The sequence below is a fragment of the Nannobrachium achirus genome (genome assembly GCF_963921795.1).
Source record: "Nannobrachium achirus genome assembly, chromosome: 15".
Taxonomy (NCBI): domain Eukaryota; kingdom Metazoa; phylum Chordata; class Actinopteri; order Myctophiformes; family Myctophidae; genus Nannobrachium; species Nannobrachium achirus.
Window position 1 is genome coordinate 39,822,782 of NC_137822.1, and position 22,660 is coordinate 39,845,441.

Below are 22,660 nucleotides of genomic sequence, written 5' to 3' on the forward strand. Positions count from 1 at the left end.
CACAAATGGGTCCCGACCCACTGTTTGGGAACCAATGCGCCACAGTCCACAACCTCTGAGTCAGCACTATGTCATCAAGGGGAGGGGCTGCTGTCCAGGGTGCTGAAACGTCACTTAACTCCTGACCCAGCCTGGAGCAGAGCTGCCAGGGGTCGCGTCACGCACAGTCACAACCGTCTGGGCTTTTACTACGGAATTCTAAAAACCAGGTGGCATCATATTAGCAAGAGATATTGGATTACATTTTTTACATTATTTACACGACGAAAGGTTTATCGGGGGCTATACTCAATAATAATTGAGTAAAGATGTCGACAAACTTGATAACAGCCTTGGAAGCCGCTCAGATCTATCACACCAACTACGTGAGGAACTCCCGCGCCATCGGCGTCATGTGGGCCGTGTTCACCATCTGCTTCGCCATCATCACCGTGGTGGTCTTCATCCAGCCCTACTGGATCGGGGACAGCGTCAACACCCCGCAGGTAAGGGCTGGCACCAGAGTGTTGTTGACCAGGGGTCTTCAACGTTTTCAGGCCAAGGACCCCTTAGCTGAGAGAGAGATGAAGCAGGGACCCCCACAACCTTTTCATAGATTCTATATAGTTTCATTGTTTGACAGCGTGATCGATCATCAGTGTATTTTGGGTTCATGTCAATTTCGAATTTGTGTTTTCAGAATTAACCTTGAAACGTCAATATAAACTTGACCTTTCACTCTGTACTTAGGCTGCTCTTTTTCCCCTCTACACCAAAGGTCTTTGCCAAAAATAGCCGATCTACAAGCTCACAACGCCTCGCAGCGCGAGGCGTTGTGAGCCTGTAGATCTGCTATTTTTGGCTAAAGTTCTCAGAATAAGGACACTAGGGTTCAAGTGGTTATATAAAAAAGAAGAAAAAAGTTTCTATCACTCAAAGATTTGGAGGACCCCCTGTAGTAACTCTGAGGACCCCCTAGGGGTCCCGGACCCCCTGTTGAAGACCCCTGTTGTTAATTAATTGTCACTCAAATAATTTCGATTAGGCCTAAAGATGTAATTGTGTTTGGCGTTGAACATGGAACATATGAATACATTTGCTTCGTAATAAAATAATGGCGTAGGGCAGATATGACAAATAACTTAAATATACAAGAAATGATTGCCACTTAATAGTTTTATACAAACATTTGAAATAGTTGATCTGCAAACGTGTCACAAATTGACGCGTTGTAAGCTTGTAGATCTGCTATTTTTTTTTTTTTTTTTTTTATCCCACAATTCTGTAACCCATTTTTCACCCGGGGTCAATTATCTAATACTGTGGTTCTTAAACTTGGGGTCAGGACCCAGAGATAGCAGATTTACATGCTCACAAGCATGTAGATCTGCTATTTTCACAGTATCTGTGGAACCGAGTCACCTTAAATGTAATACCTACAATTACAAGTGCTTGTCAGGGTGGGGGTCCCTGGTTCAACTTCATATTATGTTTATTTTGGGGGTCACGTCCTAAAACAGATTGAGAACCCCTGATCCAATGTAATCCTGGGTGCTACACTCCCTCTGCCAACCTGGGGAGAGAACGTACTGACCCCATGCTTGAGGAGTCCAAGTCGCTTCTTTTCCCCTGACAGGGGGAGTTTCCCCAGTTGGCCCCCGGCTGGCCAGGAGGAGACAGTATAGAGACCAGGATTACTGCATGTTTTTTGTGAGGGTACCTACCCTAGGAGACACGGGGAGAACATGCAAACTCCACACAGAAAGGCCCTTTTGCCAACCCCACCTAGGGTGTGGGCACTGATGACGCGGAGGAGAGAACACGCCCACAGCGCTCCCGACTGCGCCACCGTGCCCCCAGATCTGCTATTTCTAATATTCTTGTATTCAAAAAGTTTTGAGCATTTTTCAACATGGAAACGATTATGACGATTATGCAAAAATAATTGTGATCAAATTATCTCAAATACTTGCGATTGGATGATTATCATTTAATAACAGTGAGGGGCCTACTGTGTTGCAGGCGGGCTACTTCGGCCTGTTCCACTACTGCATCGGCAACGCGCTGACCTCAGAGCTGACGTGTAAAGGCAGCGTCCTGGACTTCAACAGCGTTCCGTCGGGAGCCTTCCGCACCGCCATGTTCATGGTGGGAACCTCCATGCTGCTGATCGTGGGCTCCATGTGCTGCTTCAGCCTGTTCTTCTTCTCCAGCGCCGGGCAGGTCTACAAGATCTGCTCCTGGATGCAGCTGGCCGCCGGTAAGAGGACAAGTAGTCATTATAGTAGTAGTCAAAAAGTGAAATTTCTTGCCAGAGTCTCGACTCAGGTGGATCAAAGAGCGCTAAAAATACTAGCATCAGCAGTAGTCCAATGTCATTTCGAGTATGCCTGTACCTCCTGGTATTCCAGCATCCCTAAAGTCCTCAAAACAAAGCTACAGACCTCCCAAAACAAAATGATTAGACTAATCCTGAGACTTCCTCCCAGAACTCATCTTCTCCCAGCACATTTTCATAGCCTAAAGTGGCTGCGAGTCGAGGAGAGAGTATCGCACACAAAAATGCGTATGGTTCACAGAATTAAGAACAGGGAGGTACCCAGGTATCTGATCAAATATTTTGTAAATGTCAAAGACACCCATCGGTATAACACCAGAGGTAGCTCTACTGACTTTGTACCATACAAATTCAACAGCGGTATGGGAAAGAGCACATTCCTATACTCAGCAGCCGTTATGTGTTTTGGCTATTTGCATGCTTGTATGCTAATATGTATGTCAATAAAGAAATCAATAGGGGCAGATCTACAAGATCTGTTCTTGGATGGTAAGAGAATATGTAGTCATTATAGGGGCAGGTCTACAAGATCTGCTCCTGGATGCAGCTGGCCGCCAGTAAGAGAACATGTAGTCATTATAGGGACACGTCTACAAGATCTGTTCCTGGATGGTAAAAAATGTAGTCATTATAGGGACAGATCTACAAGATCTGCTCCTGGATGCAACTGGCTGCCGGTATTAAAGAGAACATAATATGTAGTGATTGTGAAATTCAACAGAAGCATGCGTGGCCGACATGAAATGAGAAGCCAAAATAATAAATAATGATACAATTTTAAGAAATAGTTTTAGTAATCGCCACCGGTTGCAAGAAGATCGCATAAAGTGGTGGGTGCCGTGATGCCAGTCCAGGGGTGCCTCAGAATAATCTGATGATATTTGGAATTCATCAATATTACTTCACTAGTAAAACAGACCTGATTCGAGTTATTGTCCCATCTACGGCCAACTCTCTTCACCAAAAAATAGCAGATCTACAAGCTCACAACGCGCCACATTGTGACACGTTGTGAGCTTGTCGATCGGCTATCTTTGGTGAACCTTCCCTCCAGTAATGCTGGGGTTCAAGTGGTTAAACGTAAAGTTATTTTCAGTCAGTTCTGATGGAAACGGTTATTTCTCCGTGACATAGCTGACCGTATCTCAGGTGGAAAGATGTGCATATTTATTTTGCGTAATATGATGTAAGATTCTAAAACATAACAGGTTAATTCAGTCAAAAACGTTTGAAAACCCCTGGCATAAAGGCAACAAGAGGTGTCCCACCGTGGTATCAGTGATCGAATGTCGAGGCAAGACACGGGTCAATTGAAAGACAACAATATTCTAATGTCAGGGAAAGAAGTTCATAAAACATGTAGGGTACACAAAAGAGCAGTGAAGTCATGGCGTGACTCGCTCATCCCCCGGTTCATGGAAGTAATTTCTCTATGGAGAATAACATTGGGTCATCTTAAAATCGTCTCATATAAGCATCGTGGTCCAAATGTCACTCATTTTGATAAAGCCTGTTTCTAGCGAAAATCTAACTAATTCGGCGATAGTAACATTAGCGTTTTCTCACGATCAGTTGATTATTCATATCCATAGTTCTTATATGACGCGATATGAAAAAAGTCTATGGGGATTCAGAATGGGGAAAAAAAGTGAACCAGGTAGGATGGGTAAATGACATCAGACTTCACTGCTCTCAATTAGTACCGGTAAGCTAAATATACTGTAGGGTTAGGGTATTACATCCAAATTAAATCACTATGAACAATCACAGTGGCATTATTTGAAAGTAGAATGGCAGGTCTTGCAAACATGACATTTATACACTGTAAAATCCTGTTGATCTATCCACGGGTTCCATTATACACTCTCAGAGTCACGGTAACACTCACGATTTTACAGTGTGTTGGCTACTTTTACAATGAAAGATGGAAAAAAGAAATACATGTGAGAGATGTATTTGACTTAACAGAGGGGATATGCACACGCACGTACACACACACACACACACACACACACACACACACACACACACACACACACACACACACACACACACACACACACACACACACACACACACACACACACACACACACACACACACACACACACACACAGAGAGAGAGAGAGAGAGAGAGAGAGAGAGAACCACAGCTGTTTAGTTTCAGGAGTGGCCTGTGTGTCCAGAGGGTGTGTAGTTCTAGGTGTCAACCGCACCGCAGAAGCCAAGAGATCCTGTTTCCTCTCTGATAGTAACACCTCCTCCAGTGACAGATTGCTAACAGTACATGATGTAACATGATTCAGTGTTGAGGGGATTGTCTGACAGACAGACAGACAGACAACCAGAATTTACATTTATTTTATATTGGGAGGCCAAATACATACAGTAATACATACAGTATCTAGCTTGTAGATCGGCTATTTTCAAATATCCGAAATGTATAGGGATGAAGTGGTTACTGTATGTTTTGTAAAAATAGGCTAATCTACAAAGTCACTACTAACTAAAGTTTTCAAATAATGGCAGTAGAGTAAAAGTACAATATTTTGATCCTAGATGTAGTGGAGTAGGCCCCTCCCCATACACACCCATTTTAACTTCAAACTCCATTTTAACCATGATAGATTCATCAAAAACACCCATTATTTTTTTTCAGGTGACTCATAATACGTGAGCTGGCCATGTTTTTCTATAATGTTTTTCATTTATTTTATTTTATTGTATTACATTTTTTCCATTTGCCCAAAGAAATTAAAAAAGTTATCGAAAAACACAGCCAGGATGGTATTATGAGTCACCAGAAAAATAATGGGTGTTTTTAATGAATCTATCATGGTCAAAATGGAGTTTGAAGTTGGTTGTGTATGGGGAGGGGCCCTGGAGGAGGAGGAGGGCCTGATAACATTTACTTCAAATATCGAAATACTGAATCAAGCAAATTAAAAACTGTTCAGGGTGTTCATAAAAGCCTGATTAGACAATAAAATGACCACATTTCTTTTTTTTAACTGAAATATTCCTTTAACCCATTTAGGCCTAGAATTATTGAATGCTTTAACCAGTGAAAAATAGCAGATATATAAGCTCACAGCGCAGCACGAGCTTGTAGATCTGCTATTTTTGAAAATATTCGTGAAAATGTGTGCAAATCTTTGAATATATGCATTTTCAAAGCGAACGTTTGTAACTAAAATTTTGCTTCTGGGTGGTCCCTGGAACTAAGATGGGTGTCTGTGGCCAAATAAATATAATTTTGGGGGTCCTTCACATGAAAAGGTTTGAGAACCACTGACATAGTAGTCTCTCAAGAACAGGCTAACTGAGCTCCATTTAAGTGAAAAGGACCTTTTCTTTGACAATGGCTGTAGCCAGATTGCTGACATAGAAACATGGGTTTTTCAAAAAAAAAATTATCTTAGGATTCAAAAAACACTTATAGAATCGGGTCAAAATTCTAATTGTCACGATTTTTCAAAAAATAGCAGATCTACAAGCTCGCAGCGCGGCACTCGTGCCGCGCTGTGAGCTTGTATATCTGCTATTTTTCAATAGTTAAAGCATAACATAATGATACACGATAATGTGTACCCGTTTTTTAATCAGTATTTTACTTCCCCCACACACACACAGCCGTGCTGATGGTGATCGGCTGCATGATCTACCCGGACGGCTGGGACGCGGAGCCGGTGAAGAGGATGTGCGGCCAGCGCACGGACAAGTACACACTGGGGAACTGCACGGTGCGCTGGGCCTACATCCTGGCCATCATCAGCATCCTGGACGCCGTCCTGCTGGCCTTCCTGGCCTTCACCCTGGGCAACCGGCAGGACAAGCTGCTGCCCGACGACTTCGAGGTGGAGGGGATGGGTGGAGGAGGAGGAGGTGAGAGCCTTTTTATCTGAGGTGGAGGGGATGGGTGGAGGAGGTGAGAGCCTTTTTATCTGAGGTGGAGGGGATGGGTGGAGGAGGAGGAGGTGAGAGCCTTTTTATCTGAGGGCGGAGGGGATGGGTGGAGGAGGAGGAGGAGGTGAGTGTTTTTATCTGATAGTCTGGGTAGGTTAGCCGAGTGGTGGACCAATCTGGGAACTAAATGCTTTCCAATAGCTTTCTTCACAAATGTGTTCATAAAGGCCAATGTGAGCGTATGAGGTGTGTACCTGCTTACCCATTGTACATACTTTAGATTCTAATAGCTAACCTACTCCTCCCAGGGATATTCCGTATTTTCAGACCAACCCTGCTGATTCGCTGCCCACAAGGAGCGTGTGAGCAATTAAGGGTTAAGAGTCTTGCTTGATCGATTAAATTAGTAGGAGCGTATGGTGGCTGTTAAACGTGGTGTTAACACAATCTCTGCCACACACGCATATAATGGATTCTCTATGGCCGGGCGTCACTTCTCATGCACGGCCAGTGTGCATTGTAATCGAATCGCGGACTTTGCCGACTCACACGGGACCAGAGTGGCGTACTGTATGTAGGCCTAATGAATGTACTCATATCATACTCGGGCAACTCGGGGCATGTCATGTCTAGACATCGGGAATCACTCCGGCAACTCGGGCTGGGGCGGAGAATGTGTTTAAAGGACAACTTTAGTTTTTGGAGCTGTGTGGAACACAAGCTCCCTATACGTGGCCGTGTGTGTGTGGGTCTGTCTGTCTCCGTGTCTGTCTGTAGCCTGCAGTAACCTTTTCTGACCACACATGTTAAGGGAGGGGCGCTGGACACACACACACACACACACACACACACACACACACACACACACACACACACACACACACACACAGCTCCACTTCGAACAGAGGTTCGATTTTTTACAACAAGGGTTCATATTTTAGATTGTAATTAAAGAATATAAAAGATAAGTGTTATAATTATTTCATTTACTTCTTTGTATCGTTTTAGAGATTCTTATTTCAGTGGTTGGGGGCATGCATACAAGTAGCTAAATATGTCATTTTACACTGAATAAGCCCATTCCCAAGATACAACGCAACCTTTCATGGTTGGATGTGACTTATGGGGGATAGAATTGTTACTGTAAATAGCTGTAAAGAAATTAGCTGGCTTATTGTGTCTAAAAATACATATTTAGCCACTTGTACGCATGCCCCACATTTTAGCACGGTAAACGCGATAAAACAATAGAACGAAGCAAATGAAAACATTTTAACAGTCACTTTTTCTTTTCTCTAATTACAATCTAAAATATGAACCCTTGTTGTAAAAAAACAAAGTTGTCCTCTGAAACTAAGGGTTAAAGTGAGCAATTTTAATAAATTAAGAGCTAATACGAGCAAAGAACTAATGTCCATTGAATTTAACAATCCATTAATGCAGTTCTTCTCCTATTACAGATCAAGAACAGAAGTAATATGATGGGATACAAGCTCAGAAGTCTGGCCATCCTGATATGTAGATATCAACACAAGCTTTCTTTATGGTTATGGTGCCATTTCCACAGAGCAGAATGATTTCATTTGAAAGATTCATGTTTTTTCTTTTTTCTTTCTTTTTTTTTTTGGTATTTACATATTTCTCTGAACAAGTAATAAAATACAATAATTGGTACTGAATACCAACCCCAAACCTTGTGCAAAGTTTTATACCTCGGGTTCGGGGCGTGAAGTGAATTGTTTTATTTGATCAGTTTCTCTCTCGCCGTAACTATAGTGCGAGTGGAGTTTTTGCAATTTGCGCATATATCAAATATCAAAATACATAATTACACACACACACACACACACACACACACACTCACAAGCTGTACAAGCAAAGGGCTTTCCCCCTCTATGAGTCCTCATGTGGTTTTTCAGATCACTACTTTGACCACAGCCCATGTGATGTGATGTCACAGTGACAGTCCATATATGGTTATCCCTTTTATGCCCATATATGAAGATCCCTGATGTCATTGATACCACTGGCCAGATGGCAAAGGCATGGCCCATTGTAAGGTTGACCCGAGCGGCCCAGGCTCCAAGAACAGTCAGGAATGTCTTTCAGGGTTTTTATTTCTCCTAATTCACTGTGCAGGTTTTACAGGTGTTCACATGGCAGAGCTAATACTATTCCAAAATAACAAATAGAGCAATGAGGAAACATAACAACTTGGCGAGCACTAGTACAACAAACCCAACTGGGCTAAGAGTTCTCTTCTGGAAACACCTGAATCACACCAGGTCCAGTAACTCTCCCTCAGGGATGTTCACAGTGCATTTGCCACATCACACACTTCCTGAGCTGTCCCTGCAGCCTCCATTAAATAGGAGCAGACTGCACCACAAGGAAACAGCCCCAATTAGTAATACTACTTCCAATACTTCCATATATCCATTTCCAACATAACCCCCAGCTAGTAAGTGTAACCTAAGCATACTATATGATGCGTTACCTTAAACTTGGGTGCACTTCAAATGAATAACATTCTAAACACATTAGCCTTCTTTGCAACACCCCTCTCCTCCACAGCACTTGGCACCTTCCCATTAATCAAGGAAGTGCCCCCAGCTGTGAAGGAGAGACACAGGAGACATAACCACACCCCCTTATTACCACCACCCCAAACATTCAATAATCAGGCAAACATTGAAATGCAGTGGATTGCAGTTGAGTGTGTACATTGTCTTCACTCATTGTGTGTACTATACTGTATAGGGCACGGCTGCCCCGTGACACCCATCTGTGTGGCTGGTTAAGATAGGGATCTCCATGCATGGGCATCAAATATATTGTATAGAAACATATTATTATTATTATTATTACCCTTCATATAAAGGCCCTTAGATTGTGTGTAGAATATAATGTTTCATGCAAATTGCTCAAAAATCCCAGGATAAAAACGGGTTTAAGCGTTTCACAAACAAAATCATAGCGCCCCCCTTTGGCCAATTGGGGTAAGATTGGTTTCAGTGATATTTGGACTAACCCTCTACAGTAGTTCATCATGCAAATTTTACTTTGCATGTATGTTTTAGAGGCAGAAGGATAATTTGCATAAAACTGCAATATTCATTGAATTATTAAAAAAGAATGTTTCAATTTCCGATCTGACAGATCTTTAGATATTGGTCCAAAGTTCATGTAAAAAAGGTTCTGTGCACGTGACGCGAAACTTCCAGAATAAAAGCGGGTTTAAACGTTTTACAAACTGCTCAAAATGGCGGGAAATCTAAGGGCGGAGCATACTTAACAAAGACACAGATGGCTTCCGCTTGAGTCAAGGCTCGTGTGTACACAACTTCTTTAAACGAAACGAGGCATGACTTAAGCCTGTTTAAAGTTTCGTAAGCTTCGTATAGCTCCCCCCTTTGGCCAATTGGAATAAGATTGGTTTCAGTGATATTTGGACTAAAGTATGTAGGAGTAGAAAGGTGCCCAAAGTTTTGAGGAGAACTTACACTGACTGACTGCCTGCATAGTATGATAGATAAATAATGACAATAACTTACGTGTGCGAGCCCACAAAAAAGAAAAAATCTACCAACACACTTGTTTCCTACAGAGGATCGCCCCGATGGTCAACTTCAACACACTGAAGACCATAGTGATCCAGGCACTCAAAAGTTTAAAAAAGGGAGGAACAATACTTTTTTTTTGCGTTTTAGACAAATGAAATAAAGTATTGTTCCTCCCTTTTCTAAACTTTGAGTGCCTGGATCACTTTTTTCTTTTAGATGATTTGCTCCCGTCGATCCAAGAGCACCACTAGACTCTTTTTTTAATATTTGTATTCTCAAATGAGCACCTGGTTTTCTCTCTCACACTGAAGACCATAGCTGGTGCAATAATTCAGCCCCTCTTTGACTACGGAGTCCACGTATGGTATCGTGGCACCCCACAAGCCCTGAAAACAAAACTCCAAACAGCTCAAAACAAACTAATTAGGGTCCTGCTTAACCTTTCCTATCAGACTCACTTCACCGCTACTCACCAGTTAAGAGTGGGGTGGCTCAGAGTAAAGATGACAGAGTACAGCAACTTGCAAAGGGCCTGGTGTACAAGATACACTTGACTACACCACTAAGATGGAACGCCTTAATGAAGGCCTTAAAGGAGTGTGGTTCCCTATCATCCTTTAAGATTGACCTTAAAAAACACTTACGAGTGGCAATAACAAACCTAGCCCAGCCTTACCCTCCCCTGACCCTTCTTTGTATTCACCTACTGTATATATTCTTTGTCTCTTTTTTTTTTTTCTAGTACTGTGTTCTATCCGTCTGTCATTTAATGTTATGGCTAGATGGCAAAGGCCATCTGGCAAAGGCCATCTGGCCAGTGATATTTATCACTGTTACTTACTGTAAATAAGCCAAGAGGCATTCCTAGGATCTCCTTTTAGTTAACCTTGTACCAGTGAACTGTACTTTTTTTCTATGCAAACTTCTAATAATGTCTCCAATCAATCAATCAATCAATCAATCAATCAATGGTGTGGACATGCTGGTGCCTCTTCAGATTCCCTAACCGACTGAAACCCTTGTCACAATGTTTACACACAAAGGGTTTTTCTCCACTGTGGATACGCTGGTGTGTCTTCAGGTTACCTGAATCACTGAAACCCTTGTCACACTCTTTACACACAAAGGGTTTTTCTCCACTGTGGACACGCTGGTGTGTCTGCAGAGTAGATAACACACTGAAACCCTTGTCACATTGTTTACACAGGAATGGTTTTTCCCCACTGTGGAGACGCTGGTGTGTCTTCAGAGAAGATAACACACTGAAACCCTTGTCACATTGTTTACACAGGAATGGTTTTTCCCCACTGTGGATACGCTGGTGGTTCTTCAGAGAAGATAGCACACTGAAACCCTTATCACATTGTTTACACACAAAGAGTTTTTCTCCACTGTGGACACGCTGGTGAGTCTTCAAAGAACCTAACTCACTGAAACCCTTGTCACACTGTTTACACACAAAGGGTTTTTCTCCACTGTGGACACGCTGGTGATTCATCAGATTCCCTAACTGACTGAAACCCTTGTCACACTGTTTACACACAAAGGGTTTTTCTCCACTATGGATACGCTGGTGAGTCTTCAGATTCCCTAACTCACTGAAACCCTTGTCACACTGTTTACAAACAAAGGGTTTCTCTCCACTGTGGACACGCTGGTGCCTCTTCAGATGATGTAACAGACTGAAACCCTTGTCACACTGTTTACAAAGGAATGGTTTTTCTCCAGTGTGGACACGCTGATGCTTCCTCAGATCAGCTAACGCATTGAAACCCTTGTCACATTGTTTACACACAAAGGGTTTTTCCCCACTGTGGACACGCTGGTGAGTCATCAGATTCCCTAACAGACTGAAACCCTTGTCACATTGTTTACACACAAAGGGCTTTTCTCCACTGTGGACACGCTGGTGCCTATTCAGAGTCCCTGACTGACTGAAACTCTTGTCACATTGTTTACAGTGGAAAGGTTTTTCTTTGGTGTGGACATGCTTGTGTTTCTTCAGAGTTGATGCCCCAATGAAGCTTTTATCATCTATGAGGTTTTCTTTCCTGTCCAAGTCATCCAATGTTTCCTTACTTCTTCTGGCTGAGTTGAAGTCCTCGCAAGATCTTGGTTGGTCTGCGTCTCCTTGCTTCTGGCTGGTTACACAGCTGGTGATTGTCCAACAGGAAGACGATGGGAGCTGTCCATTGCTCATCATTTGACAGGAAACCGGTGTCTTTTGTTTCATGGACACCGCTCCTGCTACTTGGAAGGTGTTTCTTTGTCCTTTTCAGGCTGAAAGATTTGGTCACTCCCTTTCTCCCCTGTAGTTGTCTGTGTTTATTGCTGACTCTCTGTGTCTAATAGAGATCCTACCTCTTGGCCGTACTCAGACTAAATGTGATGTTTAAAAACTGTGTCACATCTTATTCAAGGTTGACCAGAGCTCTGGTCTGATGTCACACAACACAAAATGTTGACATCATTCTTAATAACACCGATTTGCACATCTAACAGCAATTCATGCCCATATATGGTGATACAGAGATCACCATATATGGGCATGAAATGGATGCAGACAGACAGATACAGATCAACATATTTGGCATAAATGGACACAGCTAAACAGATGGTCAAAAGTGGTCCTATGACAACAGGTTTAATGGGACCGGCCTCAAATTCGGCACACACGTTCCCTGACCCGATACACGTTTTTTTGGAAACCAGTCCGAAAAGGTTCGGAATCTCCCTTTGCGGAGCTGATGTCTGACATCAGAGTTTTCCGGAACCGGCACATACACAGGCATAAGAGGGACAAACAGATACAGAGATCTCCATATATGGACATAAAAAAGAAATCTCGTTTTTGCGAACGCCCATCATTTCAACTGGAGGGTTAGCGACTCACTCCACGGAGGTTATGGTTAGGGTGAGGTTTAGAGTCGGGTGTCGAAAAGATGACGTAGTCACCCTAGTCACGTTGGGAACTAGGGATGCGGTATCGGTACTCGCGGTATCGGTACTCGCGCCGATACAACCCTATTTTGCTGTACTCGTACTCGCCCGATACTTCTGACGGCAGCGGCCGATACCGAACAGGGGCGTCACAAGGGGGAGAAAAGTGGGACTGGGTTACTGGGGCTCAAGGTGAAAGCCAGGGCCTTAATTATTTTATACTTTTGCTATTGAAAAATAGCAGACATGCAAGCTCACAGTGCCGCACTGCAAGCTTGCAGATCTGCTATTTTTTAAATACCCCATGAAGAACATTCATGGGGGGCCAGCAGTGAATCCTTGTACCCAGGGCCCAGAATTTGGTGCGACACCCTTGGCAATGTGGCTGTTAAGTATGACATCCTTTTGTAGGCAGAGGAGAATTTCTTTATAATAAAAGGTTGCTATAACATGTAAAATAAGCAAATTAAGAATTACCAAGGGTGATTTGCGGAGCCTGACTGTCATACTGGTAATTGTGGTCACGATGACCCACAGCGGGTGCACGCTGAACGGAGTGAACGCTGGCATTCAGCGGCAGCAGGCTGTCTGTCTGTCTTTCTGCAGCTTCAACATGAGTAGACCTACATTGAGTGATTTGGCAGCATCATTCATCATTCATTAATCTTAAAACTTGCTACGATGCAAAGTTTGTCTGAGTGCTTTGCCTTTGATGGAGAAATCAAATCCAAAAAAGGCGACTGGATGTGAATCACTCACTCATTACCTCGGCAGCTCGGCTCGAGCCTGTTGAATCAGTGTGATCCGCTCATCTGAAGAATAATCCATTTTGAGGTGAGATTTTGAGAACATGGAGAAAGTAGTCTCAGTCATAAGTTGGCTGCGAATGCCATAAATAATGGTTTAGAGTAGGCCTAACAGTGATGAGAGATGAGCGAGATGAGAGAGGTCGCTTAACGAGAGGAGTCCTGTCAGTCCAGCTGCGCTGTGATGCGCTGCTCTGGGGAGTTAATTGGTGACCTAGTTTTAGACTACGTCTTTCACTGGTGATGTAATCAATTATTTTGGAGCAGATTCCAATAGTATAAACATTATTAAAAGGCTTTCATATACTCTTGATATCTTTTTCAAATGAGGTTTAGCCTAATAGATTGAAATGTGCTAGATTTAGGCTATTTTCTGCTTGTTAATGTCAATAAATAAATTCATCAATTAATTTTCGGTTATCCGAATAGGTTTCAAAATTGTCGTGTACATGTCAGTGAAATTAGTTGCTAGGAACATCCCTAATTTTAAGATTTGTGAGGATGACAACACATTGTTTTGTATTATTAATTGTACTCGTATCGGTACTCGGTATCGGCGAGTACTCACAATGAAGTACTTGTACTCGTACGGGACATCCCTATTGGGTACTCGTACGGGACATCCCTATTGGGAACCACACTTGCAATTGAGGTGCCAATGAGGTGCAGCCAAAGGGTAGTAGACCTTTGTGCCCATACATGGTGTTACATGCGAGCGCACACTGTTTCGTAGGAACAGTATGTCTAGTTGCAGCCAAGATTCGTGCAGAGCATGGCATTGTGCTGTGTGTGGGCAGCACAGGCATGGCGGCAAAGAACCTGGAGGGTGGTAGGACAGCTCATTCAAGATTGAAGAGGGAGCGTGTCACTGTTACTATATGTCATCTTTTCAACACCCGACTCTAACCCTCACCCTATCCCTAACCTCCGTGGAGTGAGTCGCTAACCCTTCGGTCGAAATGATGGTCGTTCGAAAGAGTGCGATTTTACCATTTAAGATCCCAATCCCCATTGTCCCCGGACGGTTTTATTGTTTATCTCGACTCGGGACCAGTTTAACTCGAGACGTAGACCTGTCGTAGACCTGGTAACACGCTAAGGAGACGGTGCCACCGCTCAAAAATATTATATACTTAAACATTCCAGAGAGCTTCCTGAGGACTTCAACTCAGCCAGGAATGCGAGCGCTTTCCTCTGGACGTACGCATCATCGTCCAGGGGAGGGTGTGGTTGTATCACCTTTGCTGTATCACCGGAGCTTTTCAACATCACATCACTGCACCATACATACAATGAGGGCAGGTGCGGGGTGTTTGGAGAATGTGAGAGGGCCAGGGCTTTAGGGGGGCGGAGCAGAGGCGATGATTGACATGAGACAGACCATGAAAGTCTCTGAACTACGCCATCTCAGGTGACTAGGTATATTATCTTTGCTACTCAAACAAAAGGCCACAGAACACAGAGAGAAAAAAACTGCCATGGCTCCCTGGAGTATAGTTTTCAGTTTTAACATTTTAATACACGTTTTAAAGACCAGGACAAAGACTTTTATGATTGGTAAAAACAGCTTGTCATGATTCCTTTATGGTTGAATAATTCATTTTCTCTTCATGTGGTGACATTGGAAAGCTTCAAAGTCTGAGCCTCCACTCTTCTCTCCTCTGGCTTCACCTCCACCTCCTCCACCTGACATCCAACCATCAGCTGGTACACCATCACCCCCACCGCTGCCCCCAGGAAGGGCACAAACAGGGGCACCAGACACCAGTAAAACCTGCTTCTGAGAGAGAGAGAGAGAGAGAAGGAGAGAACAGACATGAACTACTAGAAAGATGCAAGGTGCTGGAAAATTGCAAGAGTGGTTGCACTGACGCGAGTAGCGAGGAATTCGCAGGAAAATTAATTCCGTCTTATACTGTTTATATCACATATTGTGATGTCAGGTGAAGCATGACCAATCCTGTCTGATTGGACACACACGCATATATATATATATATTGTCCAATCAGACAAGGGACAAAAGTCTGGAAGTACAAAAGTATTGGCATTTGGCATCAAAATTAACTTTTAAGTACCAAACGTATAGCTCATTATGCAGAATGTCCCATTTCACGAATGTGAACTCTTTTGAAAAGCTTTTCAAAACAATTTAAATAAAAGAATAATAAAAAAAAAAGGATATTGGGCTGATGTAAGTTTTGTAATCAAAATCTACAAAGTAACAAATAATTACAGTTTTCAATACGGGTTGTGGAGTAAAAGTACAATATTTTCCTCTGAGATGTAGCGTAAAAGTACAGAAATTTGTACCACTACAGAAAAAAAGAAGAGAAAAATAAGTAGTAAAAAGTACAGCATTTGAGTAAATGTACTTGGTTACTTTACTTTACACCGTACTGCATACAGAACAGAACTCACGTGAAGACCTGGTGTCCCCAGCCTGCCAGGGCGGTGAAGAGGCGTGGTCCCAGGTCCCTGGCTGGGTTGAATGCATAGCCTGCGTTTTGGGAGTGCAACAGTCCGTCAGACAAATCCATCACAGAACAAAATAACAAGGCAAAGTCGATTTTTAAACCATACTCATAAAATACTTGGTAAACCGAAACGGAGTTGTATCTATTCTGTACACATCATCACAGTTTGTACGTGACACATGAAATGTGTTTTTTACTGTAAATTGACAAAAGTATTAGGGGGGTTAATTGCCCTACTTGATCATACTACAGCATCACACACAAGTATCAACAAAAAATCTTTATCCCATGATTGTGTAACCCATTTTTCACCCAATGCCAATTGCCTAAGCTGTAATCCTGGGCACTGCTCTCCCTCTGCCAACCTGAGGAGGGCTCCGAACTGAGCTCATGCTTCCTTCAGTGCATGAGGAGTGAGCAGACTGCTTCTTATCACCTGACAAGGGGGAACTTCCTGGTTTGGACCAAGGAAGGTTAGGCAGGAACAGACAACACCCGGAATTTGGCACACCATGGGACGCCGCCATGACACTTTTGGGTGGCGGAAGTGACGAAGTGCTCATAGACGCTAATGTTGCCACCCATGGAGCCTAGATGACGTTGGTGACTGTTCTTGCTGAGACCTTCTTTGGTTTGGACGTAGAACATGGAAGGAACATGTTATTCCAACCAGTTCCTTTGCCCTCCCTCCATCATGTGCCCCAGCTGGCCAGGGGGAGGCAGTATAGAGACCAGGATTACAGCATGGTTTTGTTAGGGTATTCCTACCCTAGGAGACACAGGGAGAACATGCAAACTCCACACAGAAAGGCCCTTTTGCCATGCACCTAGGGTGTGGGCGCTGATGACATGGAGAAGAGAACACACCCCCGGCGCCCCCCCTGGCGGGAATCGAACCCAGGAACTTCTAGCTGTGAAGCGACAGCATTACCAACTGTGCCACCGTGCCCCCAGTGTGGTGTGACAATCAAGTTGAATGTGACGATGTTACCTGCATTGAAGCCCATGGACAGACCGACCAGCAGCACCGCCAGGCCCACACTGAAGGCCTCCAGGCCTCTGGGGGCGCTGTTGTTATGAGGGTCCATTATGGCCAGGATGCACACCACCAGCGCTGCCGTTCCAATCAGCTAAGATACAATACAAGGTATGCTGTTGTTGTTACACTGAACTACAAAAACAATGTTGCTACAATATGTATCGTCGTTCGTTGGTGCTCATAACTCAATTTTTTTTTTCTTAAATTGTTTGGTTAGTTGCAGTCAGTGTTGTATTGGTGATTCAATATTTGGCTAGACACTCAATTTAATGATGTCACGCTCACATCTCTTTCACCTACTCTACAGGATTTAACAGGTTCAGACAATGGTATTCATATCATATGTATGCATACAGACTCATTCCTTTGTTAAAACACCCTATTGTGACACACTAGAGCATTTGTAAACGTTGACGAGCCGTGATCTAGGGGGTTGTTTCATAGAGTATATATAAAATAGAGAGCGGACGGGCCCCGCCCCCACTATCATTTCAATGCAAGTGCTCAGTGGCGTTTTGAAGCAACGGCTACGTGCTAGCATGTAGCTAATGCAGGTGTATTCTGGGGGAAATTGGAACCAGAGCTGGTTCCAAAACGTCACGAATGACGTCACGAACGACGTCGACGTCCATTGAACCTATTGTAGACCCCAGCGCCGCGCTCTTATGCTCGTGCATGTATGTTTCACCCCGCCTGAAATTCCAGCTTTGGCCAGTAGGGCGGCTGCTTCAATATTTACAAGCCGTTCTGGGGGCTTGGGTTGTTTGGATGCTCGTGAGAGGCGTGACCCTGCTCAGAAAAGATACATGATGGTGTCTACCCGCGTGACCAGACCAATACAACACTGGTTAGTTGCCCTAACACTGGCGGAGTCCAACTGGGAACCTTCTGGTTGCCAAGCACCAACTCTATCCCTGAGCCACTGCTGCCCCTACCACCAGTGCCACTTCAACCATTTCCATTATGCAGTAAAACAGCAACAAACCGATTGAACCCAGAATGAGCATTAAAGAGGCGGTGCCATAGTTTTGTACTTTTTCTGGTTTTCATGTGTCTAGTAGGTTGACAGTACTTCATTAGACCTCCTGGTGTGGTTATGAGCAATTATGTATTGCCTTTCTATTTGGGTTTTAGCTGTAGGCTGCCACCTTGTGGGGTCAAACGTGCCGGTCCAAAAACACACATACTTATTACATCACATAATCAACCCCTCCCCTAATTACCATTCACCCAACATACATGGGTGTGCTGTGGCTAACTTCAGCTGGGTCACCACCCACCATGACAACCACACATACCAATGAACTGGTGGGTGTGGCCACATAAAAACATAATTTTAACTCTTTCTGTACACTTTTTTGGAAGAAATCTTCCTCCTAGTATAATCATAATACCTGATAATCATGTTTTAGAGGGGGGGAAATCATGGCACCACCTCTTTAAGTTAAACACATAAGAATCCATAGTTCCTGCAGGTGTTCCACCAACAGGAAGAGACTCACCTGATCAAGGACTCCGTTGAGCAGGCTGAGGTGACTGGATGGGTAGGTGGCAAATATACCAGCGGTGGCATTCACTCCTTCTACCAGGAATGCACCCTGGCCAAAGTCACACAATGCATCTGTAGGAAACATAATACAGCACTGTTATTGTCATTATTGATTAATTTATTGATTGATTTCTCTGACACACATGCAGATCAATATTGTTTAGACCAGTGGTTCCCAAACTTTTCAGGTCGAGACCCGAAAGACAGATTAGACGTTTGCCCGGGACCCAAACTAGTGAAAATAGCCGATCTACAAGCTCACAACGCATCACTTTGCACCGCCGTTGTGAGCTGTAATTATTGTTATTTATTGAATTTCTTACATTTGTTTGTTCGTTTTCAAATGTATAAAAGTATTTTAAAATGTTTTATTAAAAAAGATCATTCAAAAATAAATGTAGGAAAACTTGAGTCGTGACCAATAAAAATTGGTCCGCCACCCACAAATGTTTTTGTGAACCAGTGGTTTAGACATACCAAAATACATGCAGAATATGATGATTATTGAAAAATATATATACACCAAAATACATGCAGAATATTGTGGTTATTATACAAATACAAATAAATTACATTAAAAAACACATACCAAAATACATTGTGTGAATATGATGGTTATTATTGTTTTTAGATATACATACCATTATACATCGTCAATATGATGGCTATTATACTGTTTTATATACATACCATAATGCATTGTGAATATGATGGATATTATAATGTTTTATATACATACCATAATACATTGTGAATATGACTGCAGAAGCCAGGAAAGCGCCCAGTGTCTGGGAGCAGAAAAACACAGGGAACTTCCTCCAAGGCTCTCTGCCCAGTAAACACACTGCGAAGGTCACGGCCGGGTTCAGATGTCCTCCTAAACATAGGAAAACAATGTCACTGTCCACCTAAACATAGGAAAACATTATTAGTTTACTAACCTGTAGCTGCACTTTTATATTGTTATATTGTTATATTGTTATTATTATTATTATTATTACTATTCCTAGGTCAGTGGTTCTCAAACCTTTCAACCACCCGCCCATAACTTTGAGAGTGTACAAATGGAACCAAATGGACCCTTACTGGTCCATGTACACTCTCAGAGTTACAGACCTGTAAGGGTCCATTTGGTTCCATTTGTTACACTCTCAGAGCTACAGACTTATTTGGAAAGGCCTTACAACCCAACAAAAACTTAAGTTAAAAGGTAAAAAAGAAAAAGAAAAATCAAACCTTGGTTCGAAGTGAAGCGGTGAATTTTTATTCTGCAGAGGGGGTGAGAATGGGTTGGTTCTAGAGCTATACATTCTGTGTTCTAGATCTATACTTTCTATGTGCTTAAGTTCTATATTTTTATGAATTCTGAATGAATGAATGATTTTATCTGGAGGGCCAAATTGTCATGTGAAGCTTGACCAATCCTCAATTCTGCATGCACGGGACATGTACGGGACAGACAAACAAAGCCTGTTCATTCTGGACTGGAATGACCATATATGGACATGTACGGGACACACAAAGCCACTCCTTGGAAGCGGCTTTCACCGCTTAAAAAAATAAATAATCAAACCTTGGTTCGAAGTGAGGCGGTGAATCTGAGTATAAAATTGTCTAGAGCTACAGAATTCTGAATGAATGAATGATTTTATCTGGAGGGCCGGATTGTCATGTGAAGCTTGACCAATCCTCAAACTATGGTCTCATTGGACATTTTTAATCACCCGTACGGGACAGATAAAACCTGTTCATTCTGGACTGAAATGACCATATATGGACATGGGGGACACACATGGGACACACATTTATGGACAGATAAATCCTGTTCATTCTGGGCTGAAATGACCATATATGGACATGGGGGACACATACCGGTATTTACGGACAGATAAAACCTGTTCATTCTGGACTGAAATGACCATATATGGACATGGGGACACACAAGGCCACTCCTTGGAAGCGGCTTTCACTGCTTCAAAAAACACTTTAGCTGGTATAAAGGTTCCTGGACCCTATAGAACAATAGTGTGTTGCCTCTAGCAACCACCACTCACTAATGACCCTCTCACCTGACACCTGTCCGCTCACCAGGACACCCAGCGTTGCAGCAAAGCCAAAGGCCAGGTTGACGCTCAGGAACAGACCATGAGAGCTGCCACTCAACACCATCTGAGCCACGGCACCGCAGCCAAACATCTGCACGGAGGAACACGCACGCACGCACGCACGCACGCACGCACGCACACACACACACACACACACACACACACACACACACACACACACACACACACTTTCAATTCAATTCAATTCAAAGGGCTTTAATGGCATGAGAAAACACACGTTTACATTACCAAAGTAGAAGTAGGCTATACGCAACAGTTTCCATGTATCAAGGTATGCAGAGGGCGGCAGTGGCTCAGGGGAAGAGAAACCCTCTTAGAACACAGAGGGTTCCCGAAGGGTTCCCAGTTCGATCCCGGGCTCCCCCAGAGTTAGTGTCGAAGAGTTCCTTGAGCAAGACTCTGAACCCCCTAGTTGCTCCCAGTGAGCAGGTTGGTGCCTTGCATGCCATCTGCATGGGAATGAATGCATGTGTGAATGAATGGGTGAATGTAATAATACAGTATCTGGCTTAAAGTCCTGTTCGCAATTTGGTGTTAGGGGAGTTTCTCACCTGAACTGAGTCAGTGGGTCCCTAGACATGAAAAATCACAGAGGTGCTCGTCCGCCATAGTGCCACGAATGGCGCAATGGCCAAATCAAATATGGCTGCCATCAGCTATGATGAAAATCCAACTTTTCTGTTTCTGGGGGTATATGCACATATAATACCTCTATTTGGACTAATTGTGGTGTGGGGAATTCATTTCTGATATTGATTTGACCATTTGGGGTGATTTGGACCTCAAAAGGTCATGGTCAAGGTCATTTTGCTATTCCGAAGACCGTGGGCCATAACTTGGCCATTATTAGGAGTAAAAACAGGTGCAGTAGGTCTAAATCAACTAATGCTGACATGTATAATTCATTTCTGACATTGTTTTGACCATTAAGGATCATCTTGTCTTTGAAATATCAATGTCAATGCCATTTTTCAAAAACGATTTTGTTCATTACTTGCGTTTGTTACTATTTTATAGTAAGTTTGTTTTGGTTATAACAAAAGACATACTAGTGAGAAATACAACAAGTAAACATCCACATTCAACTTTAAAGGGGGGTTTTAAATGGGCTTTAAATGAGCAAATAAGTACTATTTACGAATAAAAGTGACAAATAAAATCACACAACAAAAGCACACACAAAATTAAATAACAATTTCCCTCAAAGTGCACCATATTGTGATTGTGTGCATCCAAGTTAGTATGATGTGTTTTTACAGGATGTATTTGCCATTTTTCCATGGCAAAATATGATGCACCGATATCCATCAGCAAGGCAGCCATATCCTCGAGAGTCGAAGTGTTCCTTGCATCTTCACCTCCAGCCCCTTTTGCAGGGAGCCACTCATCATCATCAGAGATAGATAACAGAGTCGACAGACGCACCCATCAACTTTACAAATTCTGGGTGTCTGAGGAGAACAAACAGCTCTCCAGCTGTGTGTTCGGAATACGGTGTCCATTCAAGCTTGTGGCGATGTAGGTAGAACGGCTGTTGGAATCTGAAGGTTCCAGGGTCGATTTCTGTCTCCTCCTGCTTATTTGTCGAAGTGTCCTTAAGCAAGACACTGAACCCCTAACTGCTCCCGATGAGCACCTTGCATGGTTTCATGTTGTGAATGTATGTGTTAATGGGCGAATGTGAAATACATTGTACAGCGCTTTGGAGAAGAGCGCTATATACTGTAAATGCAGTCCATTTACCATTATCAGCTCTGTTGTCTCTGTTGATGATGTCGCTAGGGGAGAAGAGATATCTTGAATAGGATTGAGGAGGCTAACACCTTGTTGTCTCCTTCACATTACTGCTATACTACACCCCATATTTCCAAGCACTGGGGATGAAGGAGATCTGGCAGCAGTACAGCACTGGTGAGACTCACTTCCTCTGCATCAAGCAG

The 22,660-nt window shown here is 43.1% G+C and overlaps 2 protein-coding genes across 2 annotated transcripts in view; one reads left to right on the plus strand and one right to left on the minus strand.

Annotated features, from left to right (window-relative positions):
* Positions 1-308: 308 nt before the first annotated feature.
* LOC308299850 (LHFPL tetraspan subfamily member 5 protein-like) lies at positions 309-6,222 on the plus strand (the record flags this gene model as incomplete). The annotated part of the gene is made up of 3 exons (XM_080743633.1): positions 309-485; positions 2,002-2,239; positions 5,951-6,222. The coding sequence occupies 3 exons, from the start codon at positions 309-311 to the stop codon at positions 6,220-6,222; spliced, it is 687 nt and encodes a 228-aa protein (XP_080599759.1).
* Positions 6,223-15,140: 8,918 nt separating this feature from the next.
* The window catches only part of LOC308299851 (aquaporin-3-like), a gene marked incomplete at both ends in the record, with an annotated part of 44,989 nt that continues 37,469 nt past the window's right edge, over positions 15,141-22,660 (minus strand). Inside the window, 6 exons of the mRNA XM_080743634.1 lie at positions 15,141-15,312; positions 15,951-16,029; positions 16,998-17,136; positions 18,548-18,666; positions 19,334-19,471; positions 20,664-20,790. Of these exons, the coding sequence (XP_080599760.1) occupies positions 15,141-15,312; positions 15,951-16,029; positions 16,998-17,136; positions 18,548-18,666; positions 19,334-19,471; positions 20,664-20,790 (774 nt within the window). The remainder of the gene's footprint in view (positions 15,313-15,950; positions 16,030-16,997; positions 17,137-18,547; positions 18,667-19,333; positions 19,472-20,663; positions 20,791-22,660) is intronic.